General features: G+C 30.5%; 1 protein-coding gene across 1 annotated transcript in view; it reads left to right on the top strand.

Moving 5' to 3' along the window:
• LOC148272541 (uncharacterized) overlaps positions 1–12,723 on the top strand; it is a 41,628-nt gene that overhangs the window by 25,416 nt on the left and 3,489 nt on the right. The window contains exons 12-20 of the mRNA XM_088239914.1: positions 670–787; positions 1,707–1,914; positions 5,274–5,469; positions 6,816–6,935; positions 7,038–7,230; positions 9,581–9,721; positions 9,992–10,114; positions 10,814–10,894; positions 10,985–11,131. Of these exons, the coding sequence (XP_088096040.1) occupies positions 670–787; positions 1,707–1,914; positions 5,274–5,469; positions 6,816–6,935; positions 7,038–7,230; positions 9,581–9,721; positions 9,992–10,114; positions 10,814–10,894; positions 10,985–11,131 (1,327 nt within the window). The remainder of the gene's footprint in view (positions 1–669; positions 788–1,706; positions 1,915–5,273; positions 5,470–6,815; positions 6,936–7,037; positions 7,231–9,580; positions 9,722–9,991; positions 10,115–10,813; positions 10,895–10,984; positions 11,132–12,723) is intronic.

Below are 12,723 nucleotides of genomic sequence, written 5' to 3'. Positions count from 1 at the left end.
GTCATTATTATCATCATCATTCCCTTTCCGCACCTAATGGTGCATAGGGCACTGCATTGTTACACCAATTGTATTTTTGTTACATGAACGTATGATGATCAGTCTTACGCTTCAGGTGCCAGTCCAGGGACTATGAAATATTCTAGTATAAAAACACCCTTTTAAACAAATATTTCATATCAACATTTCGGGATTTCGGGAATCGAACCCGAGACCTCTTGCATGGCATGCAAACGCGCTGCCCATTTATTCAACCACTAGGCCAACATGCTACATTTCCTTTTCAGCGTTGATATTATAAACAAAATTACGTTTTTCTGCGAACGTTCTTAAATTTTCATTGCTTCCTATGGTTTCTCGCGTAAAAAAATATGCAGTTTCATTTTATTGATCATCTCTTAAATTATTACATATACCTACAGGTACGGACTGTTATTCTCAAAACATAACGATAATCGCTTCACTGAGATAAAAACTTTATTCCTTATACAAAGTATTATCTGAGTAAAGATTTTTGTTCAGATATTTCGCTGCCCACTCACAGTTAACAAAATCATAGCGACATAGGAAAATATTTTCAGTTTTAATGTAACACTCCGACGAACGAGTTCATTAGTTATTTCCTCATAACTCAACCAAACTGACGTGAACTGTAACTTGACTGAAAAAAATGTCGTGCACACAAAACAAGATGGAAAATATTGAAGACTTTCTAAAATATTCAGATTTTCATTTAGGAAGAAATATATTCGAAAGTCTCAGGTCATTTGGAGATTCCATTCAGCAGGTGAGTACTCAAAATATTTCTACTTATTAAATGTAAGTTAATGTTTCAATTGCCTTTGTCGCGTCGCATCAGTTACCTAATCATTTATCACGCTACCATTAATTTAACAATGTAACGGTAACCCGCGGATGAAATTCCACACAAACGCTTAAATTTTAGTATTATTAAAAAAATTGCGTTTATTGTATTGATAAATTGTTAATTCAACGAGGAAGTTCAGTGCTACGGAAAATTTCATTACGCGCAGAAATAATTAGAGCATTTAATTGTACGGAGAAATTTCTCTAAAATATGTGAAAAAATTTATAAAAATGAACTCCTTTCAACGACGTCACTAGATTTTCCGAATCAACCAATGTTAGATTTCCGGTTTCCGGGAAGCCAACCTACCAATACCAATCAGGACAACTCATTGAAGAAAACTAGTGACATCACACACCGAGTAGTTAAAAATATAACAAATCTTTAAAAAATCAGAGAGATGATAATACGATACTCAAAAAAAATTGACATAGTTTAAATAGTCCATTAAAAAAACCTAATGATTTATTTTGTTACCTTTGTTATAGCGGATAAAATTTCATACAAACATTTAAATTTTCGTTTTAATAAAAAAATTGCATGTATCGTATTGATATACATTGATAAATTCAATTGACCATAATGTCTACGTCGAGTAATTCCGATGTGACCTGCTGGCGAACTGTTAATCCGGCTAAAATAGTTTTTTTTTTTTTTAAATATACCGTATTTCATTTTACTTATTTCATTTTCATTTATTTATTTTAGTTACATTGAGAACATTACAGAGTATCCAATTATTTCTCAACACATTACAATATAAACATATCAGATTTATTAAACAGAAAAGATTTAAAAAATATATCTATACCGTTACATACTTCCGTGGTAATTTTAGATAGAGCTCACTTCTGACCTATCGGAAACCCATTCATCCGTCCTACTCCGCAGCATCAGAGTTGCCCAGGAACTGAAGAAGCGCGGACTCGGGTTGGGTGATATAGTGCTCGTCTGCGCAAAAAACCACAATGACGTCGGTATACCCATCATAGCCTCGCTCTACATCGGCTGCGCTGTACGCACACTCTCGACGACGATGACCAAGAGTAAGTCCTTTCATATTATTTTAATTAACCCTTAGAAGAGTTGGAATTACTATGGACTAACATTTAACGTAACAAGAACAGATTACTGAGGTTGGGAAGAAGTTATATCGCACCCCCCATTCAGTGAAAAGACTGCAGAATTTTCTTCCAACCACAACCAAAACAAATCTGTCCCAATCTATTTTATTGTCGTCTCTGTGCTATGCTAATATTTACTATCTTGAAGCCAATATGAAACTCATAGATCGTCCGGAGCGTTTGCAGAATCAATGCATCCGCTTTATTTTCAATCTCAAAAAGTATGACTATGTATCACCCTTTTGCCCCAAACTCAAGTGGCTTCATTTTTATCAGCGCATAAACTTTCAATCTCTCTCACTTCTTTAACGACGCATATATGCAGAAAAGATCCAACTCACTTTGGATCTTTTTTGAATTTATTGTAATCGATAAATAATATCTCATTTATATTTAAACAAAAAAGATCCATCCGGTTAGACAAAGACTTACGTAGTAATTCAATTTTAAAACACGGTTCATAATGCAATACTAGAATTTTACATTTTGCACAAAGAGTCCAACGATATTTGGTCTTAATGTAGTTGAAAAATGTTTTCGTATAAAATATATGTAAAAGAAATGTTTGCATCAGGAATAGCGCAATTGCAAATATTCCGTCTACTTCATATAATTACATAAAACTGATCATCTTACCTTCATGTAACAAAAATGATCAAGATTTGCTTATAATTCTAAATTATCCCTGAATACGCTACGATAGATGTACCAATAAAGTGCCCTATGCCCATTAGGTATGTAAATTGAATGATGAAGATATAAGATAATAAATTACGAATACATTTGTATGTCTGCATAGGCAGACAAATAAATAAAAAAAATGGCATATTTCATGGATATAATGACGTCTCTATTAATTAATTATTCATAATAAATCCAATATAATAATAAAAATAATCATAATCATGGTTTATTAACAAAAAAATACAATCTATACATACATACTTAGGTAATAGATTTTTCTGGATTTTGTCTAGTCTGCCTAACTAGGTACAACCTGTTTAAAGACAGACATAACATGACTACCTACTAGTTATACAATATTGATTTATACTATTTTTTATTTTAGAGGGTTTTTTAGTAAATTTTCCGATTTTTCTCCATACAAACCCAGTAGCCAAATTTTACAAAAAGTAGTTTTAACTTTTTTTGCATTTAAAAATCTTAAAATCTGTTTAAGCAAAAATGATCCAGCTCCATAAATAGGCATATAACTCATAAATGAAATGTTAATTTCTAACAAATGAAACACCACTGGCAAGAAAAATACTATTTCCATCATTAACAATAATTTTTCAAATCAAGTAGTTATCTGTAATTTTATACTAGGGGAATCTTATATTTCCTCAAATATCTCAAAACTGTAATTTGACAGTTGGATCTTTTCTGCATATATTATACTATATAATATATGCAGAAAATATAAATAAATATATATAAATATATACTTCACAATCCTTGGGCTCCAAAATTTCTTGCTGAGAATTTCATTTACCTGATCATGGTCTTTTGCTTCGCTCTTCTCAGGAGAAAACACTTTCTATTCCTCGACTTCGCACATCATTTTTCAGCTATTCATTTTCCGTTCAAGCTGCTAGACTTTGGAATAAACCTCTTCATATAAAAAATGCACTTTTTCTAGCCACCTTCAAGAAACGCCTGAAACATTATTATATATCCCCAGAATCCTGAACTTCCTAAATTTAAAAAAAACATATATTTGAATCCTTTTCCCTTTCCTTGGTTCCTCTTTCTCTCTCCTTCCAAACTCATTATGTGATTTAACATTCCTTATCATATTTAATAAGTATAATGTACGTTTTTTTAAAGTTATTATATGCAAGCCTTATCTCCAAATAAAAAAAAGAGCAGTTAGTTTCAATTAATTAGGTTATTTTAATTTTAAATATGTATCTTTTGATATATATTTCTGTTTTTTTAGTACAAAATTTTGACCAACCCTTCTTTTGACCAGTTTGTTTTGGTTGGCTGGAAGATATTGCTTTTAGCAATAAGTCCGCCAAAGTACTTTATCTTTGTACTGCTTTAAATAAAAAATAAATAAAATTAAATTAAAAGTAATAACTCACAATAATTATGTCGGTATACCCATCATAGCCTAGCTCTGCATTGGCTGCGCTGTACGCACACTCTCGGCAACAATAACTAAGCGTACCCAAGTCCTTCTACAACTAATAAGAGTTATACAGCGATGTTCGTACAAGCTCAAAATAAAATGAATTTAAAATATAATCCATAGAAGCTTACTGCGCAACCAACGTGATAATAAAATCTTTGAAGTTATAATAGATATCCAACGGAAGATCTATTCGCCAAGTTTAAGATATTGGATGTAAGACAATTGTTTGTGAGGTACCTACTACTTAAATTTTATGATAAATTAAGTGAAAATATAAACACTCATTCAGCAACACAAATGACCTGTATTGTCCCATTCGTATCAACCGCCCAAAGTAAAAAGCAATATAATGTAATTGCGCCAAAAATATTTAATGATTCATTGCCAAATATAAAAGACTCAAAATGTAAAACAAATTTTAAAACAAAAATAACTGCACAGATAAATAGAGTAAAGACAGATTTTAAAAAAAAATATATGTAGATCAATAAACTTTATATAATTGGTACACATATTATTTATATTTTTATGTATTACCTACATTACTTTATATTTTATTTTTATTATATATTATATTATATTATTTATGTTTAAGTAACATGTATTCTTGGCACATATATTTACTTTATATTTGTATATTAACAATTATAAATTTCTTTCGTTTGATTAGCTAGGCATTTATAATTAAGTTGTTTTAGTTTTTTTTGTTGTTGTTGTATTAATATAGAACTACTTACACTTTAAAAGATAAAAAATCTCCATCTTAAAACAGGCTGAGCCATGTTAGATGGAGACTATCCTAAACAGAGAACACTCCGTTTTCATTTTCTATTTACTTGTTTTATATAGATTCCCTGTTATTAAATATGTATACTTATTTTATGCAATAAATTTATAAAATAAAAATAAATAAATAAAAATAATAATAGATACGTTACTCTTCCTTACCAGTTTTAGCAAACATCGCGTTGCCTTCAACAATTTAAATAAAAAAGATAGCGTATCACGACATGCAAATATTTGTGTGTGAAAGGGATCCAAGAAAGGCAACTACCTACAAATTGAAATGCCGTTTTCTATGTGTTTCTATGGTGTATGTTTAATTATTATACGTCATTGATACTAATATTTTTAATTTCAGCTGAGGTAAACAACGCTTTTGGTGCAGCCAATGCCTCGATTGTATTTTGTGATCCTGAAATGTCACAGATTTTTGCAGAGGTCCTAAGTGAAAGAAATAACAAAGCAGAAATAGTTGTTTTTGAAGAAAAACCTACATCCGAAAAATTCATATTTTTTGAAGAATTTTCACACTCTGGAAACGAGGATAAGTTTAAGTAAGCAATAACTGTTAACAAATTATTTTCTTATTGACAAAAAAAACTTTTTTTTGCTATGATTGATAGATATTACAAGTTTACAAAAATCAGCAAATAAGAGATTATAGATTTTTAAACCAAGGCAGAATTTTGTGTAAAGTGATCCCTTAAACCGGCTTATCACAGGTCTAGAGGCTTTTAATTTAACAGCGCTTGCTTTGAAAAGTAGCGTGGATGCTTGGACTAGAAAGAGGTAATTATTCTTATGCTGATATAGAGTCAATGTAAAATTTTTCTAGTCTACAAAAACGTGGAACAAATATTGATTCCATATATATGCTCGGTATACTAAATAGTATAATCGATGTTCCATCATTACTGGGACAAGTAAAATTCAATATTCCGACTCGTAGGTTGAGAAACAATAAAGTACTGTTCATCGATCAGCATAGAACAAACCATGGCCTTAATTTTCCAATGACCTGTTTTTGTCATATTGTTAACACAAGACAAGATCTGGACTTTTTTGGTTTAAGTTTACAACGATTTAAAAGAGCACTAAATAAATAGTCCAGATCTTGTCTTGATGTCCCTTATGTTTGTCAATGCTTCTTTTCTTTTTTTAAAATGTTTTTAACTATTATTTTATCCTTATATTTAAACCCTATAAATTGTATACATGGACAATATCCTTTAATAAATAAATAAATAATTGCCAAAACTTCCACAATATTCTCTTCTCAAAAACGTTTTTCCATATCTCTTGAATATTTAACAAACATCAATTTTAAAAGATTTGAAGATGTTTTAGTGCATATTATTTTTAAATATTGATTTCAATAATTAATGGATGGTAGAATTTTAAATACGAGTAAATCGTCGGGATTGTAGAACAACGTATGTTATTTTTTTCAACTTTACGTGAAAGCAGTTTAATTTAACTTTTTTTGACACTTTATGCCACAACTTGGAAAGTGCAACAGTATGCCATTTAATATTTGGGTTAGTTATGTATATTTGTACATATTTTTTCAAACTTGGAAAAAAAGTCATTTTCAATATAAAAGAAAGTCAACGTGACTTCTGTCTTCTTGCTCATGCTGAGCATCGCGGTTTCGGATGTGACAGGGATGAACACCTGTATGTAATAAGAAAATTTAACATCATATTTAATTATTATTTCTTATTTAATACATTTCCACTCAACACAGGTTTGTAATCTAAAGGGCTGAACTCAACCTAATGAAAATGTATTAAAAATAATATGTTTTTATTAGGATTTATAAAAACATATATTTAATAAGGAAACTAAATGTCTGTATCTAATATCTATAATCATAATTGATGGTAAAATTGTATTTCAGAGTCACAGATTTTGACCCGGAAAAAACAATAGCATTTATTATTTCATCTAGTGGTACAACAGGTCTTCCAAAGGGTGTTTGTCACACCCACAAATCTTACCTTGCTTCACAGTTTTTATTGTAAGTAAATGATGCCTTAACTTATATTATAAGCACACAAATAAGTTGGTAATCAAAGCTCTTCTTTTGCCGTTTTAATTAATCAACACCTTTATATTCTAGTAACAATGAAATTGAGAAGAGAACTAGCCAGTTACTCCCAACTCCAGCGAAAGTGAATTTAGGATTTTCTACTGTTTATTGGGTAACAGGAATCTTAAATTTACTACAGTCTTGTTTATTTGGAAATACAAGGATAAATAGCACCTACCCATTCACCGTTGATCTTTTCTTCAAAGCCATAAATAAATACAAGGTAATTTTTAAAAATATCTTTTAATAAAACATTATATGTCTGCAGTTAACGCAGTTTGATACCATGCATAAGTTCTTAGGTTTAGTTTTTAACGAGGTCGACATTGAATAAGTTGAATAAGTTCATAAATAAATCATAGATGAGTAAAAGTATCACAGTGGCTAAGTATATAAACAAATTTGGAAAAACCAGTAACTTCTTCCATCGCTTTTGCAACATTTTTGAGATTGGTGTCTTTATTATAAAGAATCCAAAATTATCCAGCAGTAATTTTATTTAATTATTTATGTCTGAGGACCATTTTACAAAGTATTATTGCTTGAATACATAAGTTTATATATTGTTATAATGGTATTTTGAAAAGTTTAAATATAAATATTATATTTTCTTGACTCTTCTTTTATCAACTACTAACCATAATCATCCTGGTAAACAATGACTGTCATAAGGGCGTCTGAAAAGTAAGATTCTTTATAATCTGAAAATATTTTTATTCTATTACTATTACAGCAGGGCCCTGATAGTACCAACTCTCAAAATTTATACCCTGTTCGGATGTACGAAGAGTTTGAATTATAGTATGGAGATATTTTGGAAGGCATTTTTCAAAATAAAACTTTTTTTTTTGTAGCTGACAGTATATTTAAATCGTGCAAAATGTTATATTATTAGAGTATAATGCTATTAATCACATTTTAAAAAAGAATTCCAATATAGTGCTTTGACAAGTATTATTTAGTGACATAAAAAACGCTTGAGGCACACACAGCTTGAGCATGTGAAATCCTTGTAACTGGTTTCGATGCCTCCAATTCTTTTTTATCTTTGCTGCCATGCTCATTTCTTACTTTTCTTACTATGTCTTCATCAGTTGAAGGCCCCAGATAATCAATATCAGCATTGTTAATTAATAAATTGTTAATCTGTACTTTTGAAAAGCCTGTGTTTCGAAAAAGTCATCTGCATGGTCAAATCTTCCGCATCTTGGTCGGGAAAATATCATCTAATTCAAATAACAAGAGCTACAGAGGCTTCACAAAGTTAGAGGGGTCGTTCAGATTATAAAAGGGTTCGGATTAGCTAGGGTTTGGACTAGCAAGGCCCTGCCGATTAGGAGGTGGTAATATGGACACCCTATTTGTTTTGTAGTCTGAAAAGCAGATGTTGAAAAATTTAAAATTAAATATGAAGTTGTTCCTAAACTAATATTTGATATCAATATAAAACTACAATTAAATTTGTGTTCTTCTGAAACATTGTGCATTTATTCTTGTTTATTCATCTAAGCTGGTAATATGGACCCCGGAGTTACATAAATGTACTGATAAAATGTAATTATTTACAGAATTCGCAAACATAATACTCCCGTTTACATCCAGCACAATCATTGTGGGCCCAACCGTTGCGTATACTGCACTATATCAACAATACATCACTTTGGTCTTCTGAATACAATTTTGAATGCTTAATCCTTGTTGATTTCGTATAAATATATTTAATTTTATAATAAAAAATACCAGTTTTGAATATGTGGCCGAAGCAATGAAACCAGTCACTGGTAATTACAAATTTGTGCATACAAGTGTCACTCGTCTTTTATTTCTATAATAAAATACAATGAACTTCCACCAAGAATTTTTGCTTACATATTTGATAGATTTAAAAGGGTGTTTCTTGACAGAAATATTCTTAAGTCCCTATTCTGACTTCTATTCTATGAGCGCAACTAGGGTTGCTAACCACCCAGGAATTCATGTTTCTGATCAGAGGAGCCTAATTGAAAGCTCCTAAACAATAATACTTCTCAAACTAAACTTTTTCAAAATTTGCCGAGCACAACTTCTGGTAACGGCAAGCCCATTAGTTGTGATGATGTTAATATTCAGGTCTGCTTGCTCAACAGGTATTATTTTTAGAAAAACTCATTGAAATTATTCCTCAAAAGAATATTTGTAAATCTTTCCACGATTTCCTTTTTCAGGATATTTACCTAATAACTATTGAGTCGAAAACTTCTTTCTATTGCACACAAAGAACAGTATCCTTCATCCGCCCAGACACAGAAAATTGTTTCTGATGTAGATATGTAAAGCTGCAGGCAAAGCAGAAAACTGGTTTCATACTGCACTACGGTTATAGTTATTATCTCTAGAGAAATGTAAGGAAGTACTGTTTATCAAATCAAAACTGAAAAGCCCCATGTTTTAAATGTGCTGAAAACTGTTGGCAAACCTATGCGTAACACTGATCAACTTTTTTTCATGTATATCAATGCATTATATTATGCACCACTAGGTTAATGGTAAAATGTTGTTTTATAAATCATTAAAATGCATTGTTTTTATTTTAGCCTTCACAAATGATACTGAGTCCAGTTTCCTTGTGTGAACTCACTAAACATCCAAACTTCAATGATTTGGACATGACATGTGTAAGAAAAATGATAGTCGGGGCAAGTCCTATTGCCCCGTCCGTCATGGAACAATTTGAGGTATGAATTATCATAATTTATAATGTTCTTTCGTTGTTTTGTTATTGTAAATAAATTTCTTGTGCATTTGTCAGAGTGATTATTTATGTAGATACTAATTCAACCAACAATTTTTAATCCTCCCTTTCCATATTTATATAACTGAAATTAAACTTAATTTACTGAGGGGAATTAACTCTCAAGATGGAGTTCTATAAAATAAATAAAGCATCATCAATCAGCAGTTTAAAAATGTACTTAATTAATAAATTACTTATTTATTTTTTCCAGAAAAACACCCCCAATGCAAAATTATTGCATGTCTATGGAATGACAGAAGCTGGCATGCTGAGTATGAACAATGGTGAAAATCCATCTACGTGTGGGAAGATACTTCCTTGGATAGAGTGGAAAGTATGAACATTTTGAAATCATTATATTTTCTGTGTACTTTCAAATCTGTAAATGCAACAGCACAAATGATTTTAATTAGCAATGCCTCAAACGAAAAAAATATTTCAGTCTCTGAAAACAAATATTCCTGGACACTGGACCGCCCTTTTTAATAAGGTTTCAAAAACACAGTCTGTCATCAGTTATATGATTTTTTTAATCTAAAATGTTTACAAATATGAATGTTTTACCACATGTGACATTACTCTTGAGATGTAACATACGTTTGTGTATTATCCACAAAAAAAATTATGTTGCTAGTCTAAGGAAAAAACTGATTAACTGAGCCAATGTGAAACACTGAACTGGGACCACGATAAGTCATTTTGTAAATGCTCCGATTCGAGTTAAATTAAAAAATCAAAGGTGGTTTATCGAGTCTCCCATGCCTCCCGCTCAAGATACAACCCCCGGACAACTCAATCATCAAGAGTGTAATTCCATAAAAATAAAAGGAGATATCCCTTCATGGGATCTCTCACAGATTCAACCAGGAGTTCTCCTGGTTGAATCTGTGAGAGTTGAAATTACTAACGCTAAAAGTAATTCAATAGGAAAATTAACAGTTTTTAAAAACTATTATTATTATTATTATTAATAATTATTAATATTTTTATCTTATTTCATGAATATTTTATTGATTGTTTATTAAATTTTTAGATTGTTAATCCAGACACTGGAAAAAGGCTAGGTCCAAATCAAATTGGAGAGCTCCGAGTAAAATGTGCAACCTTATTTAAGGTACGTAGGTCCCATTTTTAAAATGATACTCTATCCTTAAAATAAATTATAAGTCTAGCTCATTTGACTTTCTGGATTTTTTCTTTTTAGGAATATTATCAGAATCCAGAAGCAACTTTAGCAGCTTACGATGCAGATGGTTACTACCAAACTGGCGATCTTCTTTATTTTGATAATAATTATGACATGTTTTTCGTTGATAGAATAAAAGAAATGATGAAGTTCAGAAATTTCCAGGTATTAATTAACATTTACAATAAACATTTTATTACATATCAAATTATTATAAGTAAGAAATAATTATGAGATGGATTATTCTTCAATCAATGTTTGATTATGTCCAAATGCTTGCAGACTGGCTGGATTTCCTCCCTAGGGAGTTGTTCATATTTAAATTTATTTCAACAGAGAGGGAAAATTTTTTCACAAAAGTCAACAGATGGAAGAGTTGAGGAAATGTGGATGTTCAAACTTGGGCAGAATGGTGAATGTTACACAGTGTGTAAAGTGGCCACTTAAACCAGCCAATGACAGGTCATAAGCCCTGTAAATGCCTAGACTTCCATATTCCCTTCTCAAAAATTTTTCCCTCTCTGTTGAAATAAATTTAAATATTCTTCAATCGATTATTTAATTAAATACCCCAAGGCTTAACTTAGACTAAACAAAAGACCAAAAATATACATATTCATTATTTTTATGGATAACTTATACAGCGCCACTGACGTAATAAAATGTCAATTTTTTGTAGACAATGACTGGATTTAACTCCCTTGGGAGCTATTTATAGATGCCTAGACTTCTATATAACCTTCTCTTAAATGTTATTCATCTCTGTTGTAATATGTTAATATAAACAGCTCCCCAGGGAGTTGAATCCAGTCCTTGTCTACAAAAATTTAGACAAACTTAAAATATTGTTGATAAATCCACCTGGCCCATGAAGAAGTATAGAAATTGAAAAAATTACATTTTCAGGCGTTGCCTAGTATGTAGGTGAAATAATTCAATAAGATGAATCTCACCCGCATAAATAAATGTTTCAGCTCTTTAACTTCACAAACATCAACAGATGAAAGAATTGAAGAAACATAGATGTTAAAATATGAGCAGAATGGTGAATGTTACACAGTGTGTAAAGTGGCAACTTAAACCAGCCATTGACAGGTCATAAGTCCTGTAGATGCCTTGACTTCTGTATTACCTTCTCTTAAATGTTCTTCATCTCTGTTGTAATTTGTTAATAGTAATATAATGTGTTTTTTCTAAAATTAATTCTATCTGATTTAATTCAATTAGAGTTAAATTTCATGTATAACTTTAAGTAAAACAACATATTATGCCATAACATGCTAGGATTTATTTAAATGATTTTGTGAAAACCTTCTTTTATCTTAAAGGTATAAACCCTTTAAAAATAAAGTGTGAAAACTTTATTGCCATCATACGAAGAAAGGCCGTAACTACATCGAAGTAAATTCTGAGGAAATCAGCGTTCCGTCGAAAGTTGAGATTTGAACTTGTCATAGCTTTATGTACAGTACTTAGTTTGTATGACTTAAAACCATGTTTTATTACAAAAATATGCATGTGTTATTTTTTATATTAATATTTTTGGAAATATTTCGAATTTTTTATTGTAAGGTTTCTCTTTAATTTTTAAAAATTAAATTACAATTGAAATATAACTCAGTGAAATTGTGCCCTTTTACCTAAACGTATTTTTATTTTAAAAAACCTATTTGGACTTTGTTTTGTCTTTGGACAAATGTTCATCTTTTGTTGCCGATTCCAGATTTATACTTAACTGATTTTTTACAAAAAAAGTA

Source organism: Micrasema longulum, unplaced genomic scaffold (assembly GCF_059751315.1).
Source record: "Micrasema longulum isolate JH-2025_06_02 unplaced genomic scaffold, ASM5975131v1 h1tg002304l, whole genome shotgun sequence".
Classification (NCBI taxonomy): Eukaryota; Metazoa; Arthropoda; class Insecta; order Trichoptera; family Brachycentridae; genus Micrasema; species Micrasema longulum.
This window is presented reverse-complemented; position numbering and strand designations above follow the sequence as displayed.